The 19,090-nt window shown below is 57.0% G+C and overlaps 1 protein-coding gene across 9 annotated transcripts in view; it reads right to left on the bottom strand.

Moving 5' to 3' along the window:
• Window positions 1-12,191, bottom strand: part of MROH1 (maestro heat like repeat family member 1) — a 115,784-nt gene extending 103,593 nt beyond the window's left edge. For 4 of the 9 annotated variants that reach the window (XM_038388451.2, XM_038388452.2, XM_043509858.1 and 1 more), the window contains exons 1-2: window positions 12,175-12,191; window positions 1,595-2,044 (exon numbers count right to left, since the gene is read on the bottom strand). In XM_038388451.2, coding sequence (XP_038244379.1) covers window positions 1,595-1,616 — 22 coding nt within the window. In that variant the 5' untranslated portion in view covers window positions 1,617-2,044; window positions 12,175-12,191. Of the gene's footprint in view, window positions 1-1,590; window positions 2,045-3,130; window positions 3,152-10,628; window positions 10,726-12,174 lie in introns of those variants that run through there. The other 5 variants (XM_043509856.1, XM_038388455.2, XM_043509860.1 and 2 more) reach the window with 3 other exon arrangements.
• Window positions 12,192-19,090: the final 6,899 nt, after the last annotated feature.

The raw sequence follows: 19,090 nt of genomic DNA, 5'->3' as shown, positions 1-19,090 counted from the left end.
TTAATAACTGATTTTAGTTAAATTGGTGCAGTTTGAAATATAGAGAAGGCCAAAGATTCATTTCTAATATAAGAGTTAAGTGCAAAGGAGACTTGCCACCTCCACTTAGCCCTGCCAGGTGTGTACACACTTCTCCAGAGGCTATCAAAAAACTAACAGAGCCATGAGCAATGCATTACAGTTTGACGTTATATCTCTTGTGAGTCACTCGGAAGACCACAGACAATTACGATACAGTGCCAATGGGTTCTCAAGGGAGCCCAGACAGTCAAGTTTAGTCCCATTCAGAAATGCTTCCCGACAGGCAGATTAGACGGTGGAATAGTCTCCCTAGGGAAGCGGTGGAAGGGCCATCAGATGGGCCATTTAATACGAGACTGGACAAGGTACAGACTCCTACTACAAGGAACAATCCTGCCCTGACCTCCAAGGGACAGGCTAGATGAGATCTTAGTTTATAGGGCTTCCAGTAAGAAGCCAGAAGAAGGAAGGGAGGGAAATGATTCAAGGAGAAAAACGCATAAGAGCACAAAATTAATGCTGGTGTCACAACAAAGGTCATTTTGCAGCAAGACAGCTGCCACCACGAGCAGGGGGCTCTGAATACCCATTGTAGTTAGAAACTTGATTTCAATTATACTGCAGTGGATGGTCTTGGCCAGTCCACCTATGGGCCAATTATAGTTGTGGGTCCAGCCATTCTTTTGCTACCCTGCTCAAACTCATTGTCCACAAAGAGCGGGGCTGATTCCCTCTGCTGCTGCTCCGGACTCTGAGCCTCCCCTCCACCGCCAGAGACCCCACACCCCCCTCTCCCTTGTAATCTTCCCCTACTGTTGTAGTCTGGTATTGAGATGCTCAATACCATCTCCAGCCAGAACATTACCTCTGATTTAAAAGCTAAAGGAAGTGCCATGGATCTCCTGGCTCTGGAAGAGCGAGATGTTACTATAGGGGAGCGGACCACAAGGCAGCCCCCAGCAGGGTGGCTGCCATGTATCCTGGTAGCAGTTCTTGGAGCAAGGGGGACAGTCTGAGCATGGGGGAATGAAAGAGGACCAGTATACAGTAAGGACAGGAGTTACACTTCAGAACAGCCTCAGATTCCCAAGCAAGAGAGCCATACCTTGAGCTAAACAAAATCAAGACCAGTGTTTGATAGCCTGGAATATAGCTATTACCTCCTACACAGGGTGCATTCATGAGTTGCCCAATTATCTGATTTTAGATGCAGCGAGATATTTGAGCAAACTAGCGATGGGTTATTCAGCCCTGCTCTTCCTTGCTAAGGTGTTCACACTAGCAGAGCTCAGAACAACCCAACATCATTGTAATTGCCTTTGCTTCTCTCCATTACTCTATGTCCCTTTACTACAAGTCCCTGAAAAGATGAATTTCCCCTCCCCTCTCAGAAGACAGTCACTGTCAGCAACACAAACGAGGAGTCCTGCCAGCTAACAGGGAACTTGGCACCTGAACTGTACAATACCCTTGTTGGAAGTGCCCATTTTTGTGTAGGTATCTACCTAATTCAATCCAGGTTTCTTAGCCTGACTTCCACAAAGCAGAGCGGCTAGAGTAACCCAGCACTTACTTTTCACCCGCAACTCCGTCATGCTCCTCGTTTTGAGCTTTCCTGCCCACAGAGAGTAATTTGCAACTTCTTGCTCCTTCTCAAACCGGGAAGCTCCTGGGGAACCTATTTTTACAGTCTGTCTTTGCTCCTCTAGGGAGCAGTTTCTGTTTTAAAGAGTCTCGGACTAGAGGTTTGTAAGTCAGGAGCGTTTCACACCATGAAGCATAGGATACTAGTCCAGCCACAGGGAAATAAGACCTCAATCTCTTCAGTTTCTTGTGGGCAGCTAACAATCTCCAGCTGCCTTATCTCTCCAGGTTTCTGAACCTCTGGCAGTTTCCTGATGGTGGATAATCAATGCACTCTCCAACGTGATCATTGTTCCAAATGAAAAGCCTTTAGAGAGGGCGAGGCCGGAGGGAGAACATGTGAAGTACTGTTCCCTACAGTTTCTTCCTTCTTCTAGGCCTGCAAAGACAGATATTTCACATGACTTACAACAGACTTGACATGAATTTGTTTACCTACAACATTCAGTACTGTGTTCCCATCCAGCAACTGCTTCTATGCCTTGATTTCCAAAGTCCCTGCATTTCTTTTTTGGCCAGCGATAACAAGCCTGTCCCCTATCCGAAGGGGACTCTTGCCAGCCAGTATGGCTGCAGAAAGCATGACTACTTCAGAAAGGCCTAGGCTGTACTCATTTAAGTGACCTGCCTCTGAAGGGACCAGGAGGATGGAAGTGACAGACATCAGCAGTCCAGAGCGCCCAGAGGCCCCTGTTCAGGGGCAGTTTTCCGGATCTCTTCCTTTAATAGAACCGTTTTGTCCTGCTTGTATACAGTAAGTGGCAACAGCAGTGCTTAAAACAAGTTTAAGATACATAAAAGTGGAGAATCAAAGTCCAGGCTTGCCTTGGTACATAGTATAAAGTAGAAGGGTGTGTATATATACACACACATGTAGGTGCCACAGCACACATTGTTTCTAAAAAAATACATATTGTAGCTTTGATCCCTTCTCTTCAACTAGGTCAGAACAGAATACCAGCCACGCTCACTCTGAAGCCTCCTACCATCAAGGAGCTGTTAGAGTTTCTAAAACATAGAATTATAGAATATTAGGGTTGGAAGAGACCTCAGGAGGTCATCTAGTCCAATCCCCTGCTCAAAGAAGGACCAACCCCAACTAAATCATCCCAACCAGGGCTTTGTCAAGCAGGGCCTTAAAAACCTCTAAGGATGGAGGTTCCACCACCTCCCTAGGTAACCCATTCCAGTGCTTCACCACCCTCCTAGTGAAAGAGCGTTTCCAAATATCCAACCTAGACCTCCCTGACTGCAACTTGAGATTATTGCTCCTGGTTCTGTCATCTGTCACCACTGAGAACAGCCGAGCTCCACCCTCTTTGGAACGCCCCCCCTTCAGGTAGTTGGTAGGCTGCTATCAAATCCCCCCCTCACTCTTCTCTTTTGCAGACTAAATAACCCCAGTTCCCTCAGCCATTGGCTTGCTATTTCTCTACCACCAACAACCTTGTCTGACCAGGTTTACCTCTGGTGAGCAGAGCACCCAGCTTCTCTCCTACCCCAGTGCATGTTAAAGAATTGATTCTTCTCCCCACCTCTGTATAGTGATGCTCATCTCAGTGCAGATAATCTGATCAAGAAGGAAACAGCAACACAAGGGAGTGTTCACAATCTCACTTGTTGTTTAGGAAGTGGAAGTTTAACATTCACTATCTTACTAGGGCAACTTATCTATTTTGGCATTTCGAAACATCAAGCAAACACCTACTCCTCACAAGTGGGTGTTTTACATCCGTTAATGTGTCACATCATCAGAATAATCAAATCACACATGGGCCTTTGCATTTGGTTTACACATGACCTATTAGTCCTCACAGTCCCCAGTTATTAGGCCTGTTATAAGATGTGGCCAAGAGGGGCAGTGACTTGACCCCAAGTTATCACAGCAAGTCTGTGGCAGAGCTGGAGCACCTGGCCCTCTGCTCAGTTCACTAACCAACTAATTCACAAGAGCGGCTCCTCCATCTGCCTCAAGTAACAGTGCACCCCACTAAGCAGAGAACCGGAGCTGTAGCCAGCACTCATTCATCTATTTCCTGAGTGTCATCAGACTAGATACTGCTCAGGAGGTAGGAATCTGGCCACTGCAACCCATGCTGGTTAAGGCAGAGGAATGGGTCTAAAGGGAGCACAGTGCTGCAGAGTCCCTGCAGCAGGGATGAATCCAGATACTCCTGATACAGCACAAAGCTGGTACTCATGCAAGAGCCATTGAGCCTTAAGAAAAATGGAACATTAACAGAGAAAGTCCAGCCCAGCATGAAGCCATGGTGTTAAAGCCTTGGAAACTCAGTACACCAGACTGGGTCTGGCCAACCTGCAAGCCAGAGGGCGGCTGTGCATAGATACAAGGCTCAGACAACTGGACAAAGCTGCATCTCTGGTGCTGGGACCTCAGTTCTGTATCAAGAAAGAACTGCAGATCCACAGGTGACAGAGATGCAGGTGAGAGAGGAAACAGACCAGAGCTCCCAATGCCTCCTGAAGCACACGCAAACAAGAACTAGACTAGCGGCATGGACCCTGAGAAGCTTTGTCATTTCAAAAGCTGCATGTGATGCAGCTAGCCATAGGACAATTACAGGATCAGTACAAATAACTAAGGCTAAACCAGCCTTCCCATCTAGCTATCAGCCAGACTGTCAGAGACCAGGCCTTACAGCCACCTGACTGGAGTGGCAATCACTAATACAGGCCTGAACAGATGCAAACACTGACCCAGCACTGAAGAGTTTACAGTGCGAGTAACCCACATAGCTGGGAGTAGACAGATGTCTACTAGGGGAGCTACTCCTACAGACAACTACAATGCAATTAACAGGAGCAGCAATAAGCATTCACCAGCAGCAGCTTGGTATGGAGAAGTGATTTCCTGAGGATTTATTTCAGGATAAGCTACTTATGAAAACTGTTTCCTATCATGAATCAACATTTTTTAAAGATGCAACAACTATAAGCTACTGAATGGCAAAGAAAGATCATTCCCAGTCAGCCATCCCACAGCAAGAAAGCACATCCAGTTGTCAGTTTCCTGTAAGGTGGAGACTGCATAAAGTATTCAGCAGTCCCATACAGGGGGTCACTGAGCTAGGAACAATCAGGCACCCAAACTGCAATGAAAGGAGCCCAGCCCATGGGAGGGCTGCTGCACAGCTGAAGCAGAGCTTTAAGGACAGCCTGTGGGTGAGAAAAGCCCAGCAAGACAGAAATCCAGCACAAATCCCCACCCCCCTTGTAAGTTTTGCTCTTGTTCCCTGTTCGGTGCTTATGTGTGAACCGATCTGGGTTCTCTCTAGCCCCAGTCCTGCAACACATCGCCATTTCTCTGAGGCAAAAGCCCCAGACCCCAAACTAGGGCCACAGCCCAGGAGCTGAAGTGCTGGGACATTCCCAAAAGCCCCATCCCAGAGCCAGGATGCTTAGTGATGACAAGCGAGCCTGGCACTGCTCCCCAGGGCCAGAAGGAGACAGCAGGTCACAGGCTGCTGGACCAAGGAAGGCAGCAGGGAGCCCGGACTCCTGGGTTCTCTCCCGGGCTCTGGGAGGGGAGTGGAGTCTAGTGGGTAGAGCGGGGGGGGCGCTGGGAGCCCGGACTCCTGGGTTCTCTCCCAGGCTCTGGGAGGGGAGTGGGGTCTAGTGGGTAGAGCGGGGGGGGCGCTGGGAGCCCGGACTCCTGGGTTCTCTCCCGGGCTCTGGGAGGGGAGTGGGGTCTAGTGGGTAGAGCGGGGGGGGGGGGGGCGCTGGGAGCCCGAACTCCTGGGTTCTCTCCCAGACTCTGGGAGGGGAGTGGGGTCTAGTGGGTAGAGCGGGGGGGGCGCTGGGAGCCCGGACTCCTGGGTTCTCTCCCGGGCTCTGGGAGGGGAGTGGGGTCTAGTGGGTAGAGCGGGGGGGGGGCGCTGGGAGCCCGAACTCCTGGGTTCTCTCCCAGACTCTGGGAGGGGAGTGGGGTCTAGTGGGTAGAGCGAGGGGGGGCACGCTGGGAGCCCAGACTCCTGGGTTCTCTCCCGGGCTCTGGGAGGGGAGTGGGGTCTAGTGGGTAGAGCGGGGGGGGCGCTGGGAGCCCGGACTCCTGGGTTCTCTCCTGGGCTCTGGGAGGGGAGTGGAGTCTAGTGGGTAGAGCGGGGGGGGCGCTGGGAGCCCGGACTCCTGGGTTCTCTCCCGGGCTCTGGGAGGGGAGTGGGGTCTAGTGGGTAGAGCGGGGGGCGCGCTGGGAGCCCGGACTCCTGGGTTCTCTCCCAGACTCTGGGAGGGGAGTGGGGTCTAGTGGGTAGAGCGGGGGGGGGGCGCTGGGAGCCCGAACTCCTGGGTTCTCTCCCGGGCTCTGGGAGGGGAGTGGAGTCTAGTGGGTAGAGCGGGGGGCGCGCTGGGAGCCCGGACTCCTGGGTTCTCTCCCAGACTCTGGGAGGGGAGTGGGGTCTAGTGGGTAGAGCGGGGGGCGCGCTGGGAGCCCGGACTCCTGGGTTCTCTCCCAGACTCTGGGAGGGGAGTGGGGTCTAGTGGGTAGAGCGGGGGGGGGGGGGCGCTGGGAGCCCGAACTCCTGGGTTCTCTCCCAGACTCTGGGAGGGGAGTGGGGTCTAGTGGGTAGAGCGGGGGGGGGGGGCGCTGGGAGCCCGAACTCCTGGGTTCTCTCCCAGACTCTGGGAGGGGAGTGGGGTCTAGTGGGTAGAGCGGGGGAGGCGCTGGGAGCCCGGACTCCTGGGTTCTCTCCCGGGCTCTGGGAGGGGAGTGGGGTCTAGTGGGTAGAGCGGGGGGGGGGGGGCGCTGGGAGCCCGGACTCCTGGGTTCTCTCCCGGGCTCTGGGAGGGGAGTGGAGTCTAGTGGGTAGAGCGGGGGGGGGCGCTGGGAGCCCGGACTCCTGGGTTCTCTCCCGGGCTCTGGGAGGGGAGTGGGGTCTAGTGGGTAGAGCGGGGGGGCGCGCTGGGAGCCCGGACTCCTGGGTTCTCTCCCAGACTCTGGGAGGGGAGTGGGGTCTAGTGGGTAGAGCGGGGGGCGCGCTGGGAGCCCGGACTCCTGGGTTCTCTCCCAGACTCTGGGAGGGGAGTGGGGTCTAGTGGGTAGAGCGGGGGGGGGCGCTGGGAGCCCGGACTCCTGGGTTCTCTCCCAGACTCTGGGAGGGGAGTGGGGTCTAGTGGGTAGAGCGGGGGGCGCGCTGGGAGCCCGGACTCCTGGGTTCTCTCCCAGACTCTGGGAGGGGAGTGGGGTCTAGTGGGTAGAGCGGGGGGCGCGCTAGGAGCCCGGACTCCTGGGTTCTCTCCCAGACTCTGGGAGGGGAGTGGGGTCTAGTGGGTAGAGCGGGGGGGGCGCTGGGAGCCCGGACTCCTGGGTTCTCTCCCGGGCTCTGGGAGGGGAGTGGGGTCTAGTGGGTAGAGCGGGGGGCGCGCTAGGAGCCCGGACTCCTGTGTTCTCTCCCAGACTCTGGGAGGGGAGTGGGGTCTAGTGGGTAGAGCGGGGGGCGCGCTGGGAGCCCGGACTCCTGGGTTCTCTCCCAGACTCTGGGAGGGGAGTGGGGTCTAGTGGGTAGAGCGGGGGGCGCGCTGGGAGCCCGGACTCCTGGGTTCTCTCCCAGACTCTGGGAGGGGAGTGGGGTCTAGTGAGTAGAGCGGGGGGCGCGCTGGGAGCCCGGACTCCTGGGTTCTCTCCCAGACTCTGGGAGGGGAGTGGGGTCTAGTGGGTAGAGCGGGGGGGGGCGCTGGGAGCCCGGACTCCTGGGTTCTCTCCCAGACTCTGGGAGGGGAGTGGGGTCTAGTGGGTAGAGCGGGGGGGGCGCTGGGAGCCCGGACTCCTGGGTTCTCTCCCGGGCTCTGGGAGGGGAGTGGGGTCTAGTGGGTAGAGCGGGGGGCGCGCTGGGAGCCCGGACTCCTGGGTTCTCTCCCGGGCTCTGGGAGGGGAGTGGGGTCTAGTGGGTAGAGCGGGGGGGCGCGCTGGGAGCCCGGACTCCTGGGTTCTCTCCCAGACTCTGGGAGGGGAGTGGGGTCTAGTGGGTAGAGCGGGGGGCGCGCTGGGAGCCCGGACTCCTGGGTTCTCTCCCAGACTCTGGGAGGGGAGTGGGGTCTAGTGGGTAGAGCGGGGGGGGCGCTGGGAGCCCGGACTCCTGGGTTCTCTCCCAGACTCTGGGAGGGGAGTGGGGTCTAGTGGGTAGAGCGGGGGGCGCGCTGGGAGCCCGGACTCCTGGGTTCTCTCCCAGACTCTGGGAGGGGAGTGGGGTCTAGTGGGTAGAGCGGGGGGCGCGCTGGGAGCCCGGACTCCTGGGTTCTCTCCCGGGCTCTGGGAGGGGTGTGGGGTCTAGTGGGTAGAGCGGGGGGCGCGCTGGGAGCCCGGACTCCTGGGTTCTCTCCCGGGCTCTGGGAGGGGTGTGGGGTCTAGTGGGTAGAGCGGGGGGCGCGCTGGGAGCCCGGACTCCTGGGTTCTCTCCCAGACTCCGGGAGGGGAGTGGGGTCTAGTGGGGAGAGCGGGGGGCGCTGGGAGCCCGGACTCCTGGGTTCTCTCCCGGGCTCTGGGAGGGGAGTGGGGTCTAGTGGGTAGAGCGGGGGGCGCGCTGGGAGCCCGGACTCCTGGTTTCTCTCCCAGACTCTGGGAGGGGAGTGGGGTCTAGTGGGTAGAGCGGGGGGGGCGCTGGGAGCCCGGACTCCTGGGTTCTCTCCCAGACTCTGGGAGGGGAGTGGGGTCTAGTGGGTAGAGCGGGGGGCGCGCTGGGAGCCCGGACTCCTGGGTTCTCTCCCAGACTCTGGGAGGGGAGTGGGGTCTAGTGGGTAGAGCGGGGGGCGCGCTGGGAGCCCGGACTCCTGGGTTCTCTCCCGGGCTCTGGGAGGGGAGTGGGGTCGAGTGGGATGAGCGGGGGGGCGCTGGGAGCCTGGACTCCTGGGTTCTCTCCCGGGCTCTGGGAGGGGAGTGGGGTCTAGTGGGTAGAGCGGGGGGGGGCGCTGGGAGCCCGGACTCCTGGGTTCTCTCCCGGGCTCTGGGAGGGGAGTGGGGTCTAGTGGGTAGAGCGGGGGGGGGGGGCGCTGGGAGCCCGGACTCCTGGGTTCTCTCCCGGGCTCTGGGAGGGGAGTGGGGTCTAGTGGGTAGAGCGGGGGGGGCGCTGGGAGCCCGGACTCCTGGGTTCTCTCCCGGGCTCTGGGAGGGGAGTGGGGTCTAGTGGGTAGAGCGGGGGGGGCGCTGGGAGCCCGGACTCCTGGGTTCTCTCCCGGGCTCTGGGAGGGGAGTGGGGTCTAGTGGGTAGAGCGGGGGGCGCGCTGGGAGCCCAGACTCCTGGGTTCTCTCCCGGGCTCTGGGAGGGGAGTGGGGTCTAGTGGGTAGAGCGGGGGGCGCGCTGGGAGCCCGGACTACTGGGTTCTCTCCCGGGCTCTGGGAGGGGAGTGGGGTCTAGTGGGTAGAGCGGGGGGCGCGCTGGGAGCCCGGACTCCTGGGTTCTCTCCCAGACTCCGGGAGGGGAGTGGGGTCTAGTGGGGAGAGCAGGGGGCGCTGGGAGCCCGGACTCCTGGGTTCTCTCCCGGGCTCTGGGAGGGGAGTGGGGTCTAGTGGGTAGAGCGGGGGGCGCGCTGGGAGCCCGGACTCCTGGGTTCTCTCCCAGACTCTGGGAGGGGAGTGGGGTCTAGTGGGTAGAGCGGGGGGGGCGCTGGGAGCCCGGACTCCTGGGTTCTCTCCCAGACTCTGGGAGGGGAGTGGGGTCTAGTGGGTAGAGCGGGGGGGGCGCTGGGAGCCCGGACTCCTGGGTTCTCTCCCAGACTCTGGGAGGGGAGTGGGGTCTAGTGGGTAGAGCGGGGGGCGCGCTGGGAGCCCGGACTCCTGGGTTCTCTCCCGGGCTCTGGGAGGGGTGTGGGGTCTAGTGGGTAGAGCGGGGGGCGCGCTGGGAGCCCGGACTCCTGGGTTCTCTCCCGGGCTCTGGGAGGGGTGTGGGGTCTAGTGGGTAGAGCGGGGGGCGCGCTGGGAGCCCGGACTCCTGGGTTCTCTCCAGACTCCGGGAGGGGAGTGGGGTCTAGTGGGGAGAGCTGGGGGCGCTGGGAGCCCGGACTCCTTGGTTCTCTCCCGGGCTCTGGGAGGGGAGTGGGGCTAGCGGGTAGAGCGGGGGGGGCTGGGAGCCCGGACATCCTGGGTTCTCTCCCGGGCTCTGGGAGGGGATGTGGGGCTCCTAGTGGGTAGAGCGGGGGGCGCGCTGGGAGCCCGGACTCCTGGTTCTCTCCCGGACTCCGGGAGGGGAGTGGGGTCTAGTGGGGAGAGGCGGGGGGCGCTGGGAGCCCGACTCCTGGGTTCTCTTCCCGGGCTCTGGGAGGGAGTGGGGGTCTAGTGGGTAGAGCGGGGGGGTGCGCTGGGAGCCCGGACTCCTGGGGTTCTCTCCCGGGCTCTGGGAGGGGAGTGGGGTCTAGTGGGTAGAGCGGGGGGGGGCGCGGGAGCCCGGACTCCTGGGTTCTCCCCGGGCTCTGGGAGGGGTGAGAGTGGGGTCTAGTTGGGTAGAGCGGGGGGGCGCTGGGAGCCCGGACTCATGGGTTCTCTCCCGGGCTCTGGGAGGGGAGTGGGGTCTAGTGGGTAGAGCGGGGGCGGCGCTGGGAGCCCGGACTCCTGGGTTCTCTCCCGGGCTCTGGGAGGGGAGTGGGGTCTAGTGGGTAGAGCGGGGGGGGCGCTGGGAGCCCGGACTCCTGGGTTCTCTCCCGGGCTCTGGGAGGGGAGTGGGGTCTAGTGGGTAGAGCGGGGGGGGGCGCTGGGAGCCCGGACTCCTGGGTTCTCTCCCGGGCTCTGGGAGGGGAGTGGGGTCTAGTGGGTAGAGCGGGGGGCGCGCTGGGAGCCCGGACTCCTGGGTTCTCTCCCGGGCTCTGGGAGGGGAGTGGGGTCTAGTGGGTAGAGCGGGGGGGGGGCGCTGGGAGCCCGGACTCCTGGGTTCTCTCCCGGGCTCTGGGAGGGGAGTGGGGTCTAGTGGGTAGAGCGGGGGGGGCGCTGGGAGCCCCCACCCGCACCCCGGCGGCGGTACCTGCCCCCTCTCGTTCGGCGTCGGGGACGCTGCTGCTCCGGCCGCTTCCGGGACAGCCTGGCCCCGCCCCCACTTGCGCGAGGGGCGGGGACTCTTCGCCCCGCCCGCCCCCTCACGTGACCCCGCCAGTTCGGCCCGGCCGTTGGTGCGGAGGCACCCAAACACGGCCATGCGCATGCGCCTGAGCCACGAGCAGCCCCGCCCCCCCACCGCAACTGACCGAGGGCGGGGTCTGGTCACACCGTGGGGGAGGGGAGCCCCCACCCTCTCGGGGCGTGGCACCGTCAGGCCCCTCCCCCATCTGGTGTGGCAGCCCTCCCCCACCCCCAGGCAGGGGGGGCCTCTCTCCCCACCACAGCCTCCCCTCCCCCACACTGGGGCTCTCTCCCCATCCAGCCCACTATGCTCTGGGGGAGACACCCCAAGAAGGTGCCCCCCAAACCCAGCCCCGGGGGGGGGGAACAGGGCACATACCGCAGGCTCCGCCCACAGCGGACGCCCCCCCTGCACTGCCGCTCTGCGGAGCCACGTCACGCCCTGGTCCGCGCACGTCTGTCACGCCGCCCAACACGCGTGGAGGATGGGGCTGCTCGACGGGCACCGCGCCCGGGCCCCCCGCGCCTTGTGCCTCTCTTCCCGGCCTCTCCTCCCAGCCACGCTCGGAGGGAAGCATGGTGCCCGGTCAGAGCAGGCAAGGCCACCCTTCACCCCGAGACCACACGTCTTTTTCCCCCCCACCCACCGGCACAGCGCTCGGCACGGCAATCCCCGGCGAACGTGGCAGGAGTTTTCTTTCCCACGGAGCATTTCCAGCAGCTAATCTAACACCTGGGCCTCATGGAGTCCGGCTGCTGCCGCTGCCTGGCATCCAGCCTTGCCACAGCCTGGCCTGAATGGCCCTGGTCCCCACAACCATCATCTTACCCATAGCGCAGCACGAGGGGCAGCAAGACCAGCCCTGGAAGTCCCCGATCAATCACCGAAGCCAGGCAGACACAAGCTGGATGGCACACGGGCGAGGATCTCGGCCATTACACAACAAAGTCCTGCCTCGTCACAGCATGCCATGGGCTCAAAGACACGCCAGCTTTGCAGGGCCATGGGCGCTGTTCCAAAGGGGCACTGGGGAAAGGAGATAGCCCTGCACTCAGGGAGTACATTGGAGAGCAGGAAGGGGGAATTCAGGCATGAGAGATACCATATATTCCTTTGGGGATTTTCCCCATTTGTTGGGGGGGGGAGGGCATTATACAGATAACTCCACATGCTTCTGGGAGGGAGGGCCACAGATGTGTGTGATAGGGAGGTTCCAGCCAAGGCCTGTAAGGGCTTCAGGGGAACAGAAAGTGCCAAGGCTGTTTGCCATCCTTGAGTGTTAGCAGGAGGAGGAAGGCAGGACCCTTGGAGAAAGGCTCCAGAGGGATGATCCCCACCAGGGCTCCAAGCCCCCACATTGGGGATTGCATCCTCTAATCACCCCTTAAGTCTTCCTGCTGGCAACCCCACAGGCCCTCAACACCCTGCAGCAAAGGGACTGCATGCTTACCTTCCACCCAGCTCCACCTGCAGGAACTGATTTAGCAGCTGGGCTGGCTCCAGAGTCTGCTTTTAAGGGGAGCCAGCTGGGGCACGGCAGCATTCCCTGGGGGAAGGGAGGGCAGTGCTGTGGCGGGAGCCCAATGGGAAAGGTGGATGTTGTTTGATGTAGCTTAATTTGCCATTCCTAATAAATGGGAGTCTGAAGGAAAAGTATCTCTGTCAAAAGTATGCAGTCAGCTCTTCCTGGCCAGTCCTTCACAACCACAGAGCTCATTGCCAGCCATTAAACTGACAAGTAACCCTTCTAGCCTAGCCCCAAAGGGGCAGGTCTGAAAGTGTCATCAGCCCCATTACACAGAGCAGCAAACTGAGGCACAGGGAGGGAAAATGACTTGCCCAAGCCTAGAGCCAGAACTAAAGCTCAGGCATTTGTAGGTCGCAGTGCTGGACTCTGCCACTTAGGCCAGGCCAGCAACCTCTGAGAGCTGCACCATATTCTCCAGTACCAGCCCAGCAAACTGCGGTGTCCCGGCTGCAGGAGTCTGGCCCATCACCAGTGTATACTGTAGCAGCTTTAATAAGGGTCAAATGGGGAATATTTAAAGAGCAAGTCTCCTTTTCAAAGAGCAGTGTCTGTTCATTTGTCATCTTGAGGTTTGCTTGCGAGCGAGTGAGCTCTGCAAAGCATGGTGGTGACTGGGAGGTGAGAAAGACCTGCTCCGAGCCAGTGGGAGCCATGCAGCCCTCAGAGAAGGACCTGAGAGGTTGGGTCGCTGGTTAAGGGAAAAAGCATGTCCTTTTGAGGGAGGCTGACCCTGTGGTTAAGCCACAGGACTGGGAGTCAGATCTGAGTACCCAGCTCGGCCCCAAGCCAGTCACTTTCCCCTGTCCCCCGCCCTCTGCCGCTGTGGAATATGGCCTCCCACACGGGGAACTAGGAGGCTGCCGTGGTTGACATTAGTGAGGCAGGCTGGGCTCCGTGGATGGCAAGTACTGTGGCAGGGCAAAGGGTTATTCTGGTGTTATGAGATCATCACCCCATACATTAATAAATAAACTGGTGTGACTGTGTCTCCAGCATCTGGCTTTTCACATGAAAGCCTCTGCCCCATATCACAGATGCCAGGAGGATGGCTGTCCCAGCAGTCAACAGCCTGGAGCCCTATGGGTTCAGGGATACAGGCTGGCCTGGCTGTTTGAGGCAGTGCCCTGAGTTGCCCGGTGAAGCCATTCTCCTCTCCATCCTGTCCAGCTGCTTGAAGGGGGAATCTTCTCCCAGATCCTGGAGAAGGGAAATTAGGCTGGACCCCGAGTCACAGCATCCGTGCAGCTCTGCAAGTGCCTTCAGAGCACTGGGCACCGGGCAGTTGTCTGGGCTTAGGGCTGGCCCTGGCACAACACCACAAAGTCATTCATTGTTGTGCCCAGTAGTAGATGAGGCTAATAGCACCAGAAGCTCAAAGTCTCCACAGTGATCCAAAGCCACCTGTGGGAAGCGCTGCAACGCCACCCATGTTAGAGGGCTAGAATGGAGAAGGAAGCAGTTTCCAGTATCCAGGAGAATCTAAACCCTCTTAGGAGAAATATAATTTATTCATCTAGCAGTAGCAAGTTCTCCCTAGGGCTGCTGACCCCAAATCTCTCCTTCTTCCCTATCACTTCCCTGCCAGCCCAATGTAAATCAAACTTCCCATTTTCTCCCCGCTCTACATCAGCATGTTCCCCTGCTGTGTCCCAGACTGCCTTTCCCATCTGCCGGTCTCACTATGCCCTGCTGACTGAGTCACACGTCAGGTGTGGTGTGGAGGTCAGTCTAACCCAGGTACCGGCCAAGATCGATTATCTGTGCCTTGGGATTTGGGTGCCCAACTCAAGGCCTGGTTTTATACAGCGCTGAGCACCCTGTGTCTGAAAATCAGGCCCTTTTAAGGAATCTCAATTTGGATCCCCCAAGTCACTTTAAAATCTTGGCCGGCACATGTGGTGTCCACCCAGATTCCACCCACCAGAGCACAGGCAGCCCCTCGCTGAGATGCTCGTAACACTCGCTGTCTGTCTGTGAGCATGCTCCCTGACTGCATGTGTACTGCCAGTCCTTGGGTGCTGTGAAAGAAAGGGAGAGACAGCACCAGCGCCTCCTGTGAGCCTGCAGACAGACAAGCGCCTGAACGGAACATGTGGTGCATTAAGCAGTGTTCTCCATCCTGACTGGGTACTACTGGCTAGTAACCTGCAGATTACATGTAATGTTGTGTTCTGGTTTCCCCATCACTGACTCTTGGTGAACTTTGCTATCCCAACTAAATCAGTTTCTGCTGACCGCTTCCGGGCCAGCCCTGCAGCATAGAGAACAGCAGCTTGGCTTTGCTGTGTATTGGGACAGGATGGAGGTAAGGGACAGCTCTAACGCACCAGCTGCAAGAAGATGCTCCTTCGCTAGCTCCCATTTCTTGCCATCAGTTTGTTTGGGTCTTGAGCAGCTCTGGAGCGGGGGGATGGGAGGAAGAAGAGAGAAATCCCAACTGCATTTGTAGTCCTGCCTGGTCCAGCACTGCGGGAACGGCAGGGCTGGGAAATACTGCAATAAAACGGAGAGGCTGGGGGGATGCACAGAAGCCTCGTTACAAATAGGTGAGAGAAATGCATCTGTGCCACCTGCTGGAGAAACCTAGACAGCCTTCCCCTTGCTGCACAGAGGAGACCTCCCCTCTCACTGAGCGGTGGAGCAGCCATCTCCCCATGAATAGGCTCCCAGACCCACACTGGAGATGGAGGAACACCGATCGATCGTGTTATTGACTGTCCCCACTGTTGGGAGGTTAACGGACGCATTCTTCTGAGAAGGGCAAAGATCCACGTCCTCTGCAAGGCCCCAAAACGCAGGGTGACCCAGCAATGAAGATGATAGCTAGTATAATGATGAATGCCTAGGATTTGTATTCCCATAGCACCTAGGAGCCCCAGGTATGGACCAGATCCCCACTGTTCACGATGGTTTACAAATACTGAACAAAAGGACAGTCCCGGCCCCAAAGAGCTTACCTGGAAGGATAAGACAAGAGACAACAGCTGGGTACAGAGCGACCCGGGGGGAGCATGAGGAAACCCTGAGCCAACATTGTCAGCCTGGCAGGCAGTGATCGGAGCACACCAGCAGCCAAGCCACCCTCCAGCTTCCTGTAAGCTCCATGGCAAAGGGGAGTTTTCCGGGGGGGGGGGGGGGTTGAGGTAGGATAATGAGGTACTTTTGCAGATGTTTATGGGATGCTCCTCCCAAGTATGAGGGGCAGCACAGGAGAAAGCACAAAGGGGCTTGTCTGAAAAGGTAACAAGGGCGATGGAGGCTGGAGGAGCTGCATAAAACTTTGTTAAGGGCTGAGTTAAAGCGTCATTCAAATGGATGTGTGAATATGCCTTTCATTTCAAAGAGTTGGGAGAGAGGGTTAAGGAGCCACACCTAACACAAATGCATCCGATGAAGTGAGCTGTAGCTCACGAAAGCTTATGCTCTAATAAATTTGTTAGTCTCTAAGGTGCCACAAGTACTCCTTTTCTTTTTGCGAATACAGACTAACACGGCTGCTACTCTGACACCTAACACAGGGCCTTTTTGAGTCTGTCCAGAAAATAGCACCATGCGGACAGGGGACTCCACTGGGTAGTGTGACCAGGGGCACTGGGACGAGGAGGCCAGGGGGCAATGGTCCCATCACTTTTTACTGACCATAAGGACGAGTGATGTGGGGCAGAGAGAAGTGAGGGGGGACAGGGTTTTGGGGGAAGGGGCAATGCGAGGACGGGCTCAGGGGGAAGGAGTGTAGGGTGACCAGACAGCAAGTATGAAAAATCGGGAAGGGGTGGGGGGTAATAGGAGCCTATATAGGAAAAAGCCCCAAATATCGGGACTGTCCCTATAAAATCGGGACATCTGGTCACTCTAAAGGGGCAGCACAGGGGCAGAGGGTGGGGGGGCGGGGCAATGTGGGGGGTGGGGCCAAGGTTCAGGCGCCAGTGGCCCCTGCACTTTTAGGGAGTGTCCGTCACGCCTGATTTTGACCAGGTGTGTGCGTGAGTGAACACACAGAAACGGAGACCAGGCAAGAACAGGGGGAGAGGCAGAAAGCAAGAATGCTGAGTAGCAGCCTGTGAGCACAGCGTGACCTTGGAAAAAGCTGGGGAGAAACTGCTCCTTTTGTTCTTGCTTCCTTCTGCATTCAGAAAAGTAGAACTTTGCATATTCCTTGTGAAGAAACAAGACTGCACTGAAGAAAATATCAGACTTCACCAGTTTCTACTTCCAACTGGAACATCCCGGCCTGGGGCCCTGAACACTGAGTAGCCACCCAGGTTGAAAAGGGGTCAAAATAAATAAATCTGATTCCTTCTTGCAGATTTCCAAGTGCTTCTTGCCTTTTTGTTTGTCTCCCAGAGCGCAAACTCCCTGGGGGAGCCACTGTGTTGATATTTGTGCAACAGTAAATCCTCAGTTCCCTCCCGTATGTGTCCACAGGCTACTTGGGAATAAATCCCTGAAGCTTGCTCCAGAGTTATTTCAGAACTAGCCCTTGGATGGCCAGTGTAGCCAGTTAGTTCATTTGCTCATCCAGTTCCCATTGTGTTATTTAGGGTTATGGTCAACTCCTATGCAATAGGCTCATAGGCCACAGGAGCAAAGTATTTAAGGTTTCTCGATGACATGGAAGCCCGGAGCCCTCCACCTCCTGGTCACTGTTGGAAATCCAGCCCAGGCACTTTGCAAACGCGTTAATTCCACAGTTCTGTGATGCAGGCTAGTCAGAATCATAGATTCATAGATACTAAGGTCAGAAGGGACCATTCTGATCATCTAGTCCGACCTCCTGCACAGCGCAGACCACAGAATCTCACCCACCCACTCCTACGAAAAACCTCACCCATGTCTGAGCTATTGAAGTCCTCAAATCATGGTTTAAAGACTTCAAGAAGCAGAGAAGCCTCCCTCAAGTCACCCATGCCCCATGCTACAGAGGAAGGCGAAAAACCTCCAGGGCCTCTCCAATCTGCCCTGGAGGAAAATTCCTTCCCAACCCCAAATATGGCGATCAGCTAAACCCTGAGCATATGGGCAAGATTCACCAGCCAGATACTACAGAAAATTCTTTCCTGGGTAACTCAGATCCCATCCATTTAATATCCCATCTCAGGGGATTAGGCCTATTTACCCTGAATATTTAAAGATCAATTACTTACCAAAATCCCATTATCCCATCATACCATCTCCTCCATAAACTTATCCAGTAGAATCTTAAAGCCAGATAGATCTTTTGCCCCCACTGCTTCCCTTGGAAGGCTATTCCAAAACTTCACTCCTCTGATGGTTAGAAACCTTCGTCTAATTTCAAGTCTAAACTTCCTGGTGGCCAGTTTATACCCATTTGTTCTTGTGTCCACATTGGTGCTGAGCTGAAATAATTCCTCTCCCTCTCCTGTATTTATCCCTCTGATATATTTATAGAGAGCAATCATATCTCCCCTCAACCTTCTTTTAGTTAGGCTAAACAAGCCAAGCTCCTTAAGTCTCCTTTCATAAGACAAGTTTTCCATTCCTCGGATCATCCTAGTAGCCCTTCTCTGTACCTGCTCCAGTTTGAATTCATCCTTTTTAAACATGGGAGACCAGAACTGCACACAGTATTCTAGGTGAGGTCTCACTAGTGCCTTGTATAATGGTACTAAAACCTCCTTATCCCTACTGGAAATGCCTCTCCTGATGCATCCCAAAACCGCATTAGCTTTTTTCACAGCCATATCACATTGGCAGCTCATAGTCATCCTATGATCAACCAATACTCCAAGGTCCTTCTCCTCTTCCGTTACTTCTAATTGATGCGTCCCCAACTTATAACTAAAATTCTTGTTATTAATCCCTAAATGCATAACCTTACACTTCTCACTATTAAATTTCATCCTATTACTATTACTCCAGTTTACAAGGTCATCCAGATCCTCCTGTATAATATCCCGATCCTTCTCTGAATTGGCAATACCTCCCAGCTTTGTATCATCTGCAAATCATCACTCTTGCTGTGCAGATGGGGAATTTGAAGCAGAAACGGAGGCAGGGACTTGCCCAAGGCCGCAGATCAAGTCTATAAGAGAGCCAGAAATAGAAGTAATGAACTTCACTAGTTGTCCTTTGCTCCAGCTAAGGGGTACCCTGGGACTGAGCCCTGTACTCCTTCCAGACACTTCTCACTGAGTGACGAGTGGTTAAGCATCAAGTTTGCCTTAAACTCCCTGGTCGCAGATACATTCAGTTCCATGCGCATTCCTGTGTGAACTCTCTGAGGTGAGGGCTCTCTGTGGCTACTAAAAATCCCCTGGGGTTCATTCCGGAGTTCTTTGGCCAAAATATCCCTTCCCCTCCCCAGCTGTGCCAATCACCTACCTTGCTGCAGTGCTCCAGTGCAGAGGTGGCTGCATTTCCTTGGGGGAGGGATTCCTGTCCATCTCCAGACCCCCCCAGGGAGTGATGATAGCTCTAGAAGGGACACGATGCTCTGGAGCCAGGGCAGCGTTCTAAACCAGCTTGTTACACTTCAGTTCTAGAATGCTGCCTCCAGAACACTCATCCTTCTCCCATCTTTGTGGAAACTTCTCCATCTGGACAGCAGCGAGGAGCCCGTGGCCTTGCCCTGTGCCACCGAGCCCTCAGGGCCCAAATTGAAAGATGGGGAGGGCAACGACCTAGAAGAACCCAGTGCTTTGAGTTTCTCCTCTGTCCTTCACCCTCATGGGGAGCTAATGTTCATATTTGGACTCTGGTTCCTGTGGCATTCCCTCCAGCCCCAGTGCAATCACCGTCCCCACCTGCCCCAGCAGGATCTCTCTGCTGCCTTTTCTTTCGCGAGCCTGGGTGGAGCCAAGAATGCTCATTGGGCGCC

The sequence above is a fragment of the Dermochelys coriacea genome, chromosome 2, assembly GCF_009764565.3.
Source record: "Dermochelys coriacea isolate rDerCor1 chromosome 2, rDerCor1.pri.v4, whole genome shotgun sequence".
Lineage (NCBI taxonomy): Eukaryota > Metazoa > Chordata > Testudines > Dermochelyidae > Dermochelys > Dermochelys coriacea.
This window is presented reverse-complemented; position numbering and strand designations above follow the sequence as displayed.